The 16,411-nt window shown below is 34.5% G+C and overlaps 1 protein-coding gene across 4 annotated transcripts in view; it reads right to left on the bottom strand.

Moving 5' to 3' along the window:
• The window catches only part of SCN2A (sodium voltage-gated channel alpha subunit 2), a 152,466-nt gene that overhangs the window by 11,520 nt on the left and 124,535 nt on the right, over positions 1–16,411 (bottom strand). For all 4 annotated transcript variants that reach the window (XM_055380240.2, XM_055380242.2, XM_055380241.2 and 1 more), the window contains 7 exons: positions 15,603–15,723; positions 13,450–13,604; positions 10,524–10,697; positions 7,463–7,585; positions 5,829–6,110; positions 3,149–3,202; positions 77–214 (listed from right to left, as the gene is read on the bottom strand). In XM_055380240.2, the coding sequence (XP_055236215.1) occupies positions 77–214; positions 3,149–3,202; positions 5,829–6,110; positions 7,463–7,585; positions 10,524–10,697; positions 13,450–13,604; positions 15,603–15,723 (1,047 nt within the window). The remainder of the gene's footprint in view (positions 1–76; positions 215–3,148; positions 3,203–5,828; positions 6,111–7,462; positions 7,586–10,523; positions 10,698–13,449; positions 13,605–15,602; positions 15,724–16,411) is intronic.

The raw sequence follows: 16,411 nt of genomic DNA, 5'->3' as shown, positions 1-16,411 counted from the left end.
ACTTGGAGGCTAAATGAAAGAGTATGAAATATTTAGTTCATATTTCAGAGCAAGGATGAAGTTTTAATATACTTATCTTCTTTTTCTGTTGGTTGAAGTTATCTATGATGACACCAATGAAAAGATTCAAGGTAAAGAATGAACCAAAAATAATAAAGATGACAAAATAAAGATACATGTACAGGTTGTCTTCATACTTGGGTTGTAATTCTACCTAAAAAATATGAAGAATTGTAACCATTATATCTAGTACTTGTTTCACAAAAAGTACATCAGTGAGTTTTTAATTATCTAAGCATGTTTTAATCCCTGGAATGAAAATAAACCAAACATTAAACATTTTATGAACCTTCAAATCTCACATGCTTATTGAAGAGTTCTGCAAGACTATTCATTACCTGGGAAAATGAAATAACCACATAGAAGTCTGAATGATTATAGACAATTTCATCCAACAAATGCCCAGATTATGAATGAACTTTCCTTTCTAAGCAAAGTTCCCAACACAGCATGCAAATTAAAGATTTCCTCTTCTTACAAAAGAGATGTCAGCGTCACATTATTCTATGTCAAAACTTTTAAGATTTACTTTCTCTGCCTCAGTTTTCTCATCTGTGAGATGAAAATAATCAAACTTAAACCTCATAGTGTGGTTGTGAAGATTAACTATATTAACATATAAATATGCTTAGAACAGTGGCGGCCAGTAGTAATTGCTAAGTGTAAGGGTTTGGTATAATACATTTCTTTAGATAGGCAAGAATCATTGTAGTAGGTCTGCATGTAGGTATATAGGTTGATCTTTCCTTTCTGAAAATGAATCTATTGCTTTATCCTATTCAGTAGGGACTGTTTCTGTAACAATGATACTATCTCTTGTCTAATCCACTTTTGATTAGAAAACTGTGTGATAGTAGGTTTGCACCTTAGCTGTAAGCTTTCACAGGTCTAATAGGACATTGTTCTAACCAACTCAGTTAACCAATCCCTGATGATGATAATAGATGCGAGTTATAACCCACTGTGTTATGAAATCAATTTAGAGGATTATGACCAGCATAATTTTTTTCTAAGGAAATACAGCAAAATGGAAAATAACAGAAATATTGTAAAACTGCTTATTCTTCGATGAGATTTTATTTGTGTATGTGAGTTTAGTTAACAGTGATGTAAAATTATATTTTTAAAACTTTTAAAAGACAATATACATACAGGAAAGTGCATAATACATAAATGCAAAATATAATATGTTTTTATAAGTGAAATCCATGACCCAGGTCATTGCTACGACTTCAGAAACCCTTGGTGTACCCTTCTCAAACATAAACTCCATCATCCCTGCTGGAGGTAATCATTATCCTGACTTTTATGGTAATTATGTCCCTGCTTTTTCTTTCAAGTTAACAACTCAGTATGCAGTTTTGAACAATAAGCTTAGTTTTGTCAATTTTGAACTTTATATAAGTAGAATTATAGTATGTGTCTAGTTTCTTTAACTCAATGTTGTATTTTTAAGGCTCATCCATGTGGTTGTATATGGCTGTATTCATTCATTTTCATCACTATATAGTATTCAATTATTTGCCTATTTCTACTGTTTTTGAGTTGCTCCCAGTTTTTTGCAAGTGCAAAAAAAGTTATATTCATTTTTGTACATAGATTATCCTAAACATGTGCATAAGTTTCTTTAGGATACGTTGTTCAAAGTAGAATTGCAGTATTAAAAAATATCTTTAACTTTCTCAAATAATGTGATCATACCCAACTGTTTTTAAAGGATTATTTAACTACTTTTTTTTCCTATCAGCATTGTACGAGCGTTCTTATTGCTGTTTATCCTTGGTAAAGCTTGGTATTGTCAGACTTTTTGGTATTGCCAATCTGGTAGGTGTGTAGATAATGTTTTATTTTGGTTTAAATTTGCATTTATCTGATGCAATTTACTAATTAAAGTTCAAGATCCAGCAACTTTTCATAAATGTAGTGCTCAATTGGCTTTCATCTTTTGTAATGTGCTTGAAATTCCAGGAGTTTTGCAGCAGAAAAGGTCTGCTAAGTTATTAAAGAAGAAACTGAAAATGTTTCATGGCATATAAGCTATTGATAAGGAAGGTGGAGAGAGCATTGAATTAATTAATCAAAAAGGTAAGAACCACTGTGGAAAGTGGGTATGAGCCATTATTTGTAGTCAGGGTTCAAAAACTTGTTTTCCCATTTAGCGCATTAAGCCTCTTTGCTTCAGTGGTAAAATAGAGCTAGTATCACCTATACAATAAGGTTGTCATTTAGGATTAAATGGGATAATGTGAGAAAGTCCTTGGCACAGTGAATAGTGATAAACAATAAATTATTATTACTATTCAGAAAAATCTCATAACTGGAATTCCTGATAGCACTTATAGAGATACAATGCAGGGCTTTTCATGCTTTCTTGCTCCCTCTCTGTTTTCATGAAGTGGAAAAAAGAAAAAAACCTCAAGAATTCTTCACTCAGAAAGCTAGCTGCTGGTGCTAGGGAAAGAGCATTTTGAGCTTTATTATCACGCTCTGGCATACCAGAAATGAATCTCCTTTTTTTTTTTTCAAAATGTGACTTCATTCCTCATTAAATAGTGAGAAATTAATGAAAATTATAGAAAATAATTCAAAGTACTGGTATGTATAAAGTAGATTAGGAAAATCCCTCCCTTCTACCACTTAATCTCACTTTCCCAAGAGAAACACTAAATTGTTTATTTTTGTCCCCATTTTTAGTCATATCCTTCCTATTATAAGGAAGATCAAAAGCTGGAGGAAATATATTACAGATGAAAAATATTGCCTGTGAGAACTTCTAATGCACAAATGACCAGGACTATCAGAGCCAAAAATAAAATGTCTCATTTTGAAAATACATACAATAAAGTTTTGCGTCAGGTGCCTTGCTAAATACTAGAAAAGATATGTTAAAAGATACAGAGTGATTAGAGAAAATCATCCTATGATAATTTTGAAAGAAATAGTATGATTAAATATTTTATCCTTATAATATAGATGGGTTTTATAAATTAAGCACATAATTTTATTTTATTGACAATATCACTAAATTACAATATTGTAGAAATATACATTTAATCAAATTAAACAATTTCCCTCTAACTAGACTTACATTTCGTGAGTCAACAGCTGCATACATAATATCCATCCATCCCTTAAACGTGGCCTGTAAGAAAAGTCATATCATTTTCTTTTTTCCCAAAATTATAATTTTAGAAATTAAATTGAATAATTGATCAAAATTCTATTTGACATGTATTCAATACAGGCATATAAATAAGCTTGAAATTTGTATTCACTTTTGGGGCAATGTTTTGTGATATGCATTGAAAATACTTCAAATTTATATTCCTCTATAACATCTTATGTGGATATTTAGCATATATAATTAAATAATGATCTACTGTAACAATATGCTATCATAAAAACAATATCAACAATCTTTGACTCTGATGTGTTTATATAAAAATATATCATGAACTTTGATGAAAAAATTTCATGTGTATAGTAGCAGCATGAGACAAGCTCAAAAGTATGCTGCATTATTTATCTTAATGCTTTCTTTTCTAAATGATTATTACCAATCACCAATCATGACAGCTTATTCTTGAAAATCTTCTTAATATTGATGATCATACTATTTTGAGGTGATTACTCTATAAGAGGAAGCAGTTTCCTAATCTGAAAACAATATAATCTACTGCATTTCCTTTTTTAAATATTTGTTTTTCTGCTCCGTTGACATAATGATCTTGAAAATAAAACTCTTGTACATTTTTTCAGTTCCTTAGTGCCACAGGCTCTTCCCCTTTCCTGACTATTTTAATAGTCTTGAGGATCGTGTAAGTGGATTGTGTCCAGGAGCTAGTGGAGATTTAATACTGCAGTCAGTTGAATAGCTGAATGAATTATTATGAGTGCATAGCAGACACAATAGTCTTAATTGGAAAGTTTTCATTTGCAAGAGAGCAATTTTCCTATCTGGAAGTCTCTCTCTCTTTCTCTGTCTACACACACGCGTGCAGACACATACACACACACACACACACACACACACCCCTTTTCAACCCCCCTTGGGGCCAGCACTTCTTTCCTCAGAGCAGGAATGGAGGAAAACAATGAGTGCCTAGATTAAACTCCCAGTAACAAAGGACTTGGCTATGCTACCAAATGCATAGTCAGGGAGACAATAAAGTTTTTAGAACCATCATGTTTCCAGCGTGGGGCAGAAAAGATAGTTCAATCATGGTAAGAGGAATCTAGGCAGATGGGCCTAAGGAAGTATTTGTAAACACAGAGGAAGAAGAATTTTATTTTATTGTTGTATAGTATTATATCATTTTTATATAGTTTTAGTGCATCTATATAGAGTTCCTAAAATGTATATGCATTGTTATTTTAATTGCTTTTCAAAAATATATTCATTTTTTAATTGACAAATTAAAATGAATACATTTATGTTGTACAAAATGATGTTTTCAAATATATGTATATTGTGAAATGGCTAACTCAAGCTAAGTAATACATATATCGCTTCATATACTTATTTTTTTCTGATGAGAAAACATATCTACTCACTTAGCTATTTTCAAGTATATAATATATTATTATTAACTATAGTCACCATGCTGTACAATAGCTCTACAGAACGTATTCTTCCTGTCAAATTGAATTTTGTATCCTTTGACCAACATCTCCCATCATCCCCCAGCCCCTGGTGATTGTCATTCTGCTTTCTGTTTCTGTGAGTTTGTGTTTTTTAGATTCCATATATAAGTGACATCATGTGTCATTTGTCTTTCTGTGCCTGGCTTATTTCAGTTAATTTCCTCCAGGTGAATCCATGTTGTATAAAAGGACCGGATTTCCTTCTTCTTTAAAGGCTGAATACTATTTCATTGTGTATGTCTATAGGGGTGTGTGTGTGTGTGTGTGTGTGCACGTGCGTGTATACACACACATATATATACATCCAATAAGTTTTTAAATGATTATTACCAATCATCAATCATGAGGGCTTATTTTTGAAAATCTTTTTAATATTGTTGAACATACTATTTTAAGGCACTCTACAAAAAGAAGTAGTTTCCTAAACTGAAAACAAATACATTCAAGCGCATTTACTTTTTGAAATACTTTTTCTGTTGTGCGGACATAGTAATTCTGAAAACAAAAGTCTCGTACATTTTCTCAGTTTCTTAGTGCCACAGGCTCTGCCCCTTCCCTGACTACTTCTATATACACGCACACATACACAAACACTGTTTCTGTGTATGTGTATGTATGTGTATAGATATATACATATACAGTGTATATCTATACGTGTGTATATAGAAATACGTGTGTGTATATATATACATATACATATACACACACACACACACACACAATTTTCTTTATCCACATATCTGCTGATGGACAATTAGGTTGTTTCCATATTTTGGCTATTGTGAATAGTGCTGCAGTGAGTGTGAGAGTGCAGACATCTCTTTGACATGTTGATTTAATTTCCTTTGGATATATACCCAGTAATGGAATTGCTGGATCACATAGTGGTTCTATTTTTAGTTTTTTGAGAAACCTCCATACTGTTTTCCATGAAAGCTATACTAATTTACATCCCTGCCAACAATGTACAACGGTTCCCTTTTCTTCACATTCTTGCCAGCATTTATTGTCATTTATCTGTTTGATAATAGCCATTCTAACAGGTGGATATCTCATTATGAGGAAGAAAAACTTTAGACTCATTTTAATTACACATCATGGAAAATAATAAAGTGATTACTTACTACTTGAAGTAGAGACAGATATCCAAGTCCTACGTTATCAAAGTTTACTTTCACATTTTTCCACCTGGCAGTTTGATTGCTCTCAATGAGAGCTTTGCACTCACTGTAGTTGTTGACCACGCTTACATCAAACATCTCTCCAGTGGTGTAATTAATACAATGGTAAAACTTGCCAGCAAAGAGATTCACTCCCATGATACTGAATATTAGCCAAAAGATCAGACAAACCAGAAGTACATTCATGATAGATGGAATGGCTCCTAAAAGAGCATTTACAACAACCTGGCACAGGATGAGAAGGAAAAATAAGTGAAAAGCCAACAACAAATATTTACTTATTTTTAAACATTATTAAAAGAACAGTCAAATGATTAAAAAAATCTGTTTCAAAGTTGAATATTGGGTAGAAACTAGACTCTGGTAGCTCCAACTAAGAATTTTAAAATTATAAAGCAGAAGAGTATACAACAAATTTTATATTGGAGAATGTTTTCTCAAGAGGTAATAATACACATGTAGCAAATTTACCTCAAAGGATGGAACTAACAGTAAATGCCAAAAATAATTAAGAGTATAAACAGTGGCATGAATATAGAAGCGAATGTCACTTTCAAAAAATCATACAAACCATACAATTTGCTGTCCACAATTTGAGAGTAAAAGAGACCACTTGGGGATCAAATTCCACACAGAAAATATAAACAGTATTCTGGTACTGAAAGATTGATACCTTTTGTTTATTAAGCCTTCTACTGCAAAAACTGTTCTTTCTAACTGGTAAAGTAAAAAGAATTTCACCGCTAATAACACTTTTCTATGTAACCATGCATATACAGACACACATCTACACACACCATTCATCTCTAGTTGTGATTGTAACACTAGATAAAGTCTAAGTAACTATTTTCTTAGTTAGAAAATATGAGCTAGTATCACTATAACTAGCTAGTATCACTATAACATGCAGATAAAGTCTAAGTAACTTATTTTCAAATATCACAAAAAGTATCATTTTTTAAAAATACCCTTTGAACCAGCTAAAACAACTGAGACAAGGCATCATCATTTCTAGGTGGTGAGGGTATGTGGTCTCAGGTTTTGTGCCTCAGGGGACGACAAATGTCAGCACAAACTCCTCTGTTCTTTTGTACCACCCTTCTAAATGAGCGTTAGATTTCCAGCTGACCTACTTTTTAGCCATTTCAGCCTGTGTTTAAGAACTAAAAGGCCTGATTCAAACATCAAAAGGCTCAAAGTGTATCACAGCGGAGTAGTGAAGAAATGATAAGTAATGATTTGGTAGGCTTAAACTACAGCGAGTAGGATTTCCTGCACATTTATAAATGAAGTGAACATAAATAATCTTGATTCAAATCAGCAGCATAACTATAGAGATTTTCCACGAAGTGAAAATCTAGCTAATCAGAAACAATCCCTCTGGCAAAATACTCTGTGAGTGACTCCAGCAGTGCCAAGTATTATGGACATCTGGTAAATATTATTTTTGATTGATTAGCTATGTCAGTATGAATGTGTAAGACACAAATTCTCCATAAATTTGACATTTCCGTGGTACAAAGTGTCAGTCTGCTCTCAATAATAATTCTGACAAATTCTAAGGCATTCAGTCTTACCCTCATTCCTTCAAACCGGGACAAAGCTCTCAGTGGCCTCAGAGCTCTTAGTGTTCTGAGGGATTTGATGGCACCAAGTTCTGAGTAACCCAAGGCATTTGCAGTTAAGCTAACCAGTGAGACCTATACAGAAAAAGCAACACAATTTTCTTATTTACATATAAAAATGTCTACACAGTTCAGCCTTGCTCTATGCAATGAATCAGTAATTCTTGAACTTTCATGAGTTTCAAAATCACCCAGGGGTCTTGTTAAAAACACCAATAGCAGAGTCTGATTTAGTAAGTTTGGGGAAAGGCCTAAGAATTTGCATTTCTACAGGTTCCCAGGGTGAAGTTAATGATACTAGTCTGTGAACACTTATAAAAAAGAAGCCCATATATGTGCTCTTTTTTTCAAGATTCTTGGTAGGAAATGTTTTTAAAAAATTAAAAGTAAAGAAAAAAAAGAGAGAGAAATGTGATCTTCCTCTACAGATCTGTAAAACTTATTTCTGTATCATTTCTAATAATATTGAGCAGATCTGAAATGGAAAGTAACATTTGATACACAAGTAAACTATACAAACCACTGGTGAATATGAGCATGAACACATTTAAAAAGGAATAGGCCTCTAAAAAGCAGCTTTGACTTTTGTAAATTTCAGTGTGAAGGGCATAATATCATTAATTAGGTCAGACAAAATTAGTGAATAAAAAAAGTTGAGATTTTATGATAAATTAGAAATTGCAAGAACAATGTTGTCTTTAGTTATTCATACAGTTGACTAATGTAGTTGAGAAAAATTATAAAGTCTTAGCTAAAAAGAAAAAGAAAAACGGTCAGGGGGACATACACGTGTCCAATTTCCTTGAAAACATATAGAAAAATTATTAAAATTATATAAGCTAAGTGAAGATATTTTGTTCTAAAGTACACCTGAATTTCAAAAGCAGACAAATAAAAATAAATATGCAATTTAGCTTTTAAGAGTATGGTGTTAATATATTTGAAAAATATATTTTTTAAGGAAAATAAGTGAAGCACATTGGAAGTTGTTACAAAAAACAACTTATTCAAAATAATTTTGCACATGCAATTTGAAAGTGAAGCCTCTTGAATACAGAAAACAATGAGTTGTAAAATTATGTCTTACATAGTTCATATAGTTCCCTTAAAATCCAAACTCTTAGGCTTTGTAAGTCCCTTTTTAACAGATAATTGAAAAATAGTTACTGAATTATCATGAGTTGTGAAGCTTTTCTGTATTTAAGATATAAGGACCTGTAGTACTTTACCTTCTCTGAAGACAGAACCAAAAAGAGATAAGCATAAGTTAAAGGATGAAAGATAAAAGTTAGACAGAGGAAAATATTTTGAATGGGGTAGTATTTACTGGCTGAAAAGAAGTTGTAAAATATTCAATTTTATGTGACTTGTGTAGCTAAATGTGGAAAAGGAGATACATATAGGCCTTCTCTTTCTGGGACATTGCAGCAATCTCCTAATTGGTGTTTTGATCTCTAAATAATCTCCTTTCTATTCCATCATTCTCACCTCCACCTAACTTCCCTCCCTAAAAGAACAAGCAGGTCTTGTCACTTCCCTATATGTAATTCTTCAACAGCTTCCTCTGTATTAAATAATAAGTCCAAATTTCCTTGGATGGCACCTCAGGTTCTTCAGACTCTTTTCTAACTTATCTTTCTTACCTTATCATCCCATTACAAAGGCTTACCTCACCCTAACTACTTGTTTCTGGAACCCACCCTGCATGTCATGCACCAACGTTTTAACGAATCCGTGTTCCTCCCTCAGCTGTGCCTGCTGGCATTCACATCTTTCAAGCTCCAGCTCACATTCCACTTCCCTCTTGAAGCCTTTCCTCCTTCCTCAAGTAAAGAGGTGGCACTTGTAATACGGGTGTCGACTTACTGTGTACGCAGCTGTCCTCACTTTTCAACTGTAAGCTACTGCAGGACTAGAAAAATGACTTATTTATATTTGTATCTTTCATAATGAAATAGATGAGCAATAAGCATATTTGATTTAAGGCAAAGTGTTGATCAGTTTCATATACTATCATAATAGTTTTCTTAAATCTAAAAAGGTAAATATCAGAGTACTTTGGGTAATATGATCATTAGCTGCAGGACAACTAGATTTCTCTTAAGAGTTTCCTTATATTCAAGCAGTGTTGACTTGATACTTTTATCCTAACATAGATATATCAAGTATCAGATATTTTTATTATGGATTTACCAGCCTATGGTAAGTACATACAGAAAATAGAGAAAAGAAATAGTATCATGCATAATCCCATTATACAAATAAAAGAATGGTTATAGTTTTGGTGCATTTTCTATTGTTTGTAATGTCCACACTTATGTAGTTCTAAATATTATTTATTGTCTTCCTTTATTGCCAGAGACTGTTAATGTAATTCTGCATGTAACCTTTATACTTTTAATAGTAGTAGTACATTTAATGGTAGATTTGCCTCATATTCAATTATATAAAACCCCTCATATTTTAGTACTCTATCTTATTTTATTTCAACACCAATGTAGTTTAATAAAATCTTTGGCTACTTGGTCAATAGCCAATTTGCTTCTATATCATACAAATCAAGTGGTGTCTCTTGCTTTTTGGACTTTCAAATTTCTTTGTACTTAATGATTCATCTGTGTGACCTAAACTCAACAGGCTTTAGTGATGACAAACATACTAATGTCAAAGATGCCTGTGAAAAATTTAAATACAAGTTATTTTGCGAAATGTGAGCATGCAAAAAGCAAAATTTCTAAATTCATATTTTATTTTGCATAACTTGAGATTTTAAATATTAATTTGAAATTAAATGAATAAGTATAGTATGATGGCATTTGATTTTTATCTATGAATGTATATGTATTTAAATTGGTAAAAAATGTTTTGGGGCATCCTCTCACTGTGAAATGAGAAACATAATTTATATTTGGGCTGATACAGTGTTACTGAGTGCCTACACTGTGTTAGGCACCATTGCTAGAACTATTACATATATGCCAATGAATAAAGCAGCAAAGTGCAGCATACTCACATCAACAATCAGGAAGTCTAGCCAGCACCAGGCATTGGTAAAATACACTTGAAAACCATATGCAACCCACTTTAGCAGCATTTCCAGGATGAATATGTAAGTGAAAACCTTGTCAGCATATTCTAACATGGTCTTAATGGTTTTTCGCTGCTCAATGTATATATCTTCAAAGGCCTGTAAGTCAAAAAATTCTATTAAATTTTATGATCAGAAACAGTCTCTAATTGATGATTTCTTAAAAAAGGAAACGATGCAGGCTCTTATCAGGTGCCTAAGGCTGGAAGGTTTAATGTTTCCCATGGCTGAATTTTACTTTATCATTATCTGATCATAAATGACTGCTGACTGGGCATTTCAGTCAACCAAGGGTTTCAGTAATTTTTAAATTTTGGTCTCAGTGTACCCCCAAAGAACTTAAAATTTTTGAGAGACTGCCAGCTGCTTCTCTCTAGATCAGGAGGTAGTGGAACGCCAAGGAGTAGATTGGTCTCATTCAGTGCAGACTCAATGGAATGCATCCTCTAGTAATGCAGATATAAAGCAGGGAGGTCCCTCAGCCTACGGAAAAAGGAAAGGATTGTCATTGCTCACTTTCTTGTCTCTCTCCCTCTCTCTGTGTGTCTGTGTGTGTGTGGAGGCGGGTGGGTGTACGTCTGGAAATTCCCTTTGACAGAATTTTGCAGAGCCCTTGGGAAAGAGTGGGTAACTCATTTGCAGGAACTCCTGAGGCTTCCGGAATGAAAAGACTATTTATCTAACTTGATCTTCTTATCGGAAAAATTATCAGGAAAACCTGGCAGCCTGGATTAAAGACAAAGGAACATTTTCTTTTTTAGATAACAAGAATCAGGGCTTGTAACCAGAGCTCCATACGAGGACCTAAAGGTTTCTGGGCTTTGCTTGTAGCTGAAGCTGTAAACCCCTGAGGAGCCAGCCACTGTGCCAGCACATTGTGCAATTTGGTGAGCACTGACTGGGTGTAACTGAGAACAAAGAGCTCCTACAGCAAAGGTACTAGTCACTAATGAGACTTCATAGTTCTCTCTCTACTTGGCTTTAGAAAGCATGTCTGGCAAGGTGCGGTGGCTCACGCCTGTAGTTCCAGCACTTTAAGAGGCCAAGACGGGCAGATCTCTTGAGGCCAGGAGATAGAGAACAGCCTGGCCAAGATGGCAAAACCCAGTCTCTATTACTAAAAGTACAAAAATTAGCTGGGTGTGGTAGCTCACACCTGTAATCCCAGCTACTTGGGAGGTTAAGGCACAAGAATGGCATGAACCCAAGAGGTGGAGGCTGCAGTGAGTCGAGATCACACCACTGCACTCCAGCCTGGGCAACAGCAAGACTGTCTAAAATAATAATAATAATAAAAAAGGTAAAGAAAATAAAGCATGGCTGATCCTCTTTAAACTGAGTATATGGCAGGACACAGGATTCTTAGTCAAATCAGAATTCGCCTTAAAGGCCTCCAGATCCAATGCAGTAATTCTCCTAATGAAATCCACTCACCAAACACTCTAGTTATTAATTAAATTGAAACAGTAAAAGGAATGCAACCACATTTGTATCACCAATTAAGAAAATAGGTCATATCATTTTCATTATATTAATATTTTGATCCAGTTGATCATTTCATTGAATGAAATCAGACATAAGTTTGTAATGCCATCATTTTTTGGCTAGTCAGTAATTAAGTTAGTCTACTTCTTATCATTCACTGTGGTTGGCAATAGCGAATCAGTGTGAAGAAGACAGAGGAGTCCCCTGCAACATGGAGTTTGTGTTAAGCAATTTTGACAGGAACAAGAGGCAGAGGAATTCTGGGCAGAAGAGGACGGGTACCCGGCGAGGGCTCCACCCTCAAGCCTGGAACCGTGGCCCAAAGTGAGAATATACATCCCTGTTTTCCCACTTAAATGTTGCCTTTTCCAAAACCACCCATGGTGCACCCTGCCCCCATCCTGTGCCTATATAAAGCCCAGAACTCAGCAGGCAGACAGGAGGAACAGCTGGACATCAGAGACTACAGTTGGACATTAGAGAGAAGTAGCTTGACATCAGAGGGACAGCTTGACAGCATAGCTTCGGAGAGGAGTCTGGCTGGGGATGGCCAGACTCCAGGGGAAGATTACCTTCCTGCTCCATCTCCTTTCAGCTCCCCTTCCCTCTGAGAGCCACTTTTGCTGGCAATAAAATCCCCTGTATTTACCATCTTCAAGTCATTTGTACAAACTCATTCCTCCTGGACGCCGGACATGAACTTGGGTACCACAAGTGTGGGTGCAAAAGGCTGTCACTCTGACCCTCCACTGAACTGTTAACATTTAAGCCATCCATGGATGGTGAAGCTAAAAGGGCACTGTAACACTTCCTCTAGGGCTTCAAGGATCGCAGGCACCCTCCCCTAGACGCTCCTGTGGGGCCGGTATGGAGTTCAGTCTTGCAGTGCCCAAATGCATTCGCCTTGGCTCCTGCACCCACTCACCTGCGCTCCCCCTCCTGTGAGGGGTGGAGCAGTGAGTGAGTGGAGTTCGCTCCTACCGGCACCCATGCACGCTAGTTCTCACCTGCAAAGGGGTCAGGGAAATATCGTGCTTCAGTTTGATATATAGCTGATAATCCTACATCATGTCTACATAACCAGTCTTAATAAGAACTGCCTCTGATGACTAAAAGTCAGAAAGATCCTTCTTTAAACATTACAAGAAACCATAATGATCTGAGTTTGGTTCCACCTGAGGGCTACTCCAGACAGAGTGATAAAAATTGCTATTTACTAAGCCTCTCATATGTGCTAAACACATCACACATATTTCTTCTCATTCTTACAAACACCTTAATTTAAAAGTGGGTAATATGAGTTGATTGAAGGGAAAGGGAAAATATTTCAGATGAAAGGTGAAGGAGTGGATCATGCATCACCTACCAGAGCCCCACTGCTCAGCAGAATCATGAAGACAATGAAGGTTTCGAACCAATTGTGCTCCACTATCTTATAGCATGTTTTCCTCAAATTCCACCAGAGTTTCCCTTTGCCTTCTTCTATGCTTATCTGACAACACTTGAACTTCCGTACACAGTCTAAAATATGTGGGAAAAAAATGAAGACAAAAAATTACTCTTTGATTAGGTATATTTGTGCTGGTGGGAGATTCATCTACATTATTACCTGATAATACATTGTAAATAACATTAATTTTTAAGATAGCTTCCGCTTACAGAAGCTATCTTAAAATCATCTATATGGCTTTTTAATCATTTGTTTAATAAATATTTATTTTTATGTTTATAGCACTACTATAATGGATTACATTACAAAAACACAATATATAAAAAATAGAAGAACCAAAAAGAAAATAAACTTACCAAAAGTTGGTATTTCCATCCTGTCCTTATCCTATGAGTGTAATTCCACTCTATATGGACACTTTACATATTTGAATTCTGATTAGTTCACTTAATGGTATAACTATTTCCCATCTTTATTATAAGTAAATAAATTTGTGAAAGATTTCATAATATTTCTCTAAATATGATTACTATAATTAATATAACTATTCCACCTTTTTTTTTTTTTTTTTGAGAGGGAGTCTCACTCTATTGTCCAGGCTGGAGTGCAGTGGCCTGACCTCGGCTCACGCACTGCAGCCTCTCTCTCCCAGGTTCAAGCGATTCTCCTGCCTCAGCCTCCCAAGTAGCTGGTATTACAGGCACATACCACTACGCCCGGTAGAGATGGGGTCTTACCATGTTTGCCTGGCTGGTCTTGAACTCCTGACCTCAAGTGATCCGCCTGCCTCGGCCTCCCAAAGTGCTGGGATTACAGGTGTGAGCCACTGTGCCCAGCCCAATTCCACCATTATTGAATACTTCGTTTGCTTTAAATCTGGCCATTATCAATAACAATCCAATAAACACCTTTATATAATTTCTGGATTGCTAGATCAAAGGCTCTTCAACAAATATTTATTGAGTATCTACTATTGTCAAAAAATTGCATAGAACAAATTATAATATTATAACATGTAAAACATAGCCTTGTCCTCAAAGAATGTACGTTTTAAATTGGGGCAATTTGTCTACAATTCTATAGTTATGGAAAGCAACAATTATCACAAAACAAAGTATTATGAGAGTTTTCTGGTAAACTTTAATTTCTGAGCTTTATGGAGGAAATGGATTTGAGACTAGATCTTGAAGGATATATAAGAGACATATGTAGAAATGAAGCTGTAAGAATGGAGAAAAAATGATACAAGTAAAACTGAGTGACAAGAAAGTCTGTGAGTTACACAGAAGGAAATAGGAGTCAAAACTAGAAAAGCAGCTTAGAGCCCAGGGTTTTTGGTGGTTTGATACACAGCATTGCTATTACAATATATAACTGATCCATACCTCAAATTACATAATTTTAGCTTTCTTCAGAAAATCCTTTTGCGATTACTCCAGTGACATATTGCCCCATATCATATGACTCATAGTATATTTTGGCATTTTTATGATCTTTTTTCAGAAATAATAAAAAATATTTGACCTTGACTGAAATAGGAGCTGTTTCAGTCAAGGACAAATTTAAATGTACACTTATCAATTAGTACCCATTATAATATCACAAAATAATGATATTTTAATATCACATGATATTTATCACGTGATATTTATCACATGATATTTATCACGTGATATTTATCACATGATAAATTACTTCTCTCACTTTCTTATTTATTGAATTTTTAAACTGAAGAGAGATGTGTGTGATTTGGCTTTCCTGTAAGATATTTTAGAAGGCCACAGAAAAGCCAGTTAATAATTTCTTAGAGTTAAAAATGATTCATAAGAATGAAAATATCTAATTACATAAATTAAACTTGCCTTTTAAAAAGTTGCATTTTTTTTTCAAACAGCAAATGCAAAAAAAACAAATAAATGTATAGTTGTTGGATAGGTATAGATGATTACTAGATAGATAGATACAGATAGATAATAGATGGTAGACAAATAAACAGACATTTAAATAAATAGGAAAAAATGGGTAGAAAAGAGGATACTCAAGACCACATATGTTATTGTTTTGCTTACCTTCTGTAAAACAGGCTTCAGGTTCAAGGGATTCCTCAGGTTCAACCTCAGGCTGTTCTCCCTCAGCGGGAGCTCCAATATCAACCGTGCTGCCTTCAGATGAACTAGTTGCATTTAGCTTCTGAAAATCAATCCCACAAAAAAACACATTTAATTATTTTCTTTAATCTAAATATAAAAATTAATTAGGTGTGCCCCCCCATCTTCTGTATGCATTTTCTTGATCTGTAATTTAAGAACTTAAACATAATGCCAATCCGCTTTGGTAAAGGTCAGGGGTCACAAGATTAGATACAACACCATAGTATTTTTTTTCTTTAAAATATGGTGCTAACAACGGAAATAACTTCTGTTTGAGCCTATGTATAGAGATTCTGAAAGAAAATCCTGCAGAAAGCTTATGTAAGCTGCCAGAGTCATATAATCATCTGTGATCTTGCTTTTGTACATTAGTTTGCAAATGGTTTTCAAATAGTTTGTTTTATTCTAAAATTGTGACCCAACCAATGAAAGCTGCACAAGTGTATTTTCATGTCAAATTCAGAAAAGATTTGATCAAATGCACATAAACAGCAACCATCTAAATTTATCCACTTTTCATTGACATGAAAACATATACCAGATTGTTATTAAATATATTCTATAATTTTCTAATTCCAAAAAGAGCAGCACATTGTTAGCTATATAGCAAGAGCTGATATTTTGCATTCTCTTTGGCCAATGCACTCCTGTGTTTCATTGTGCATTTGGAAACTACTTGTTACTCTGGCACTCTTACCTGCCCTGTTAGTATAGGCAGAAATGAATAT

The sequence above is a fragment of the Gorilla gorilla genome, chromosome 11 (genome assembly GCF_029281585.2).
Source record: "Gorilla gorilla gorilla isolate KB3781 chromosome 11, NHGRI_mGorGor1-v2.1_pri, whole genome shotgun sequence".
NCBI classification, from domain to species: Eukaryota; Metazoa; Chordata; class Mammalia; order Primates; family Hominidae; genus Gorilla; species Gorilla gorilla.
The sequence above is the reverse complement of the archived record's forward strand: the minus strand, read 5'-3'. Positions and strand labels throughout refer to the sequence as shown.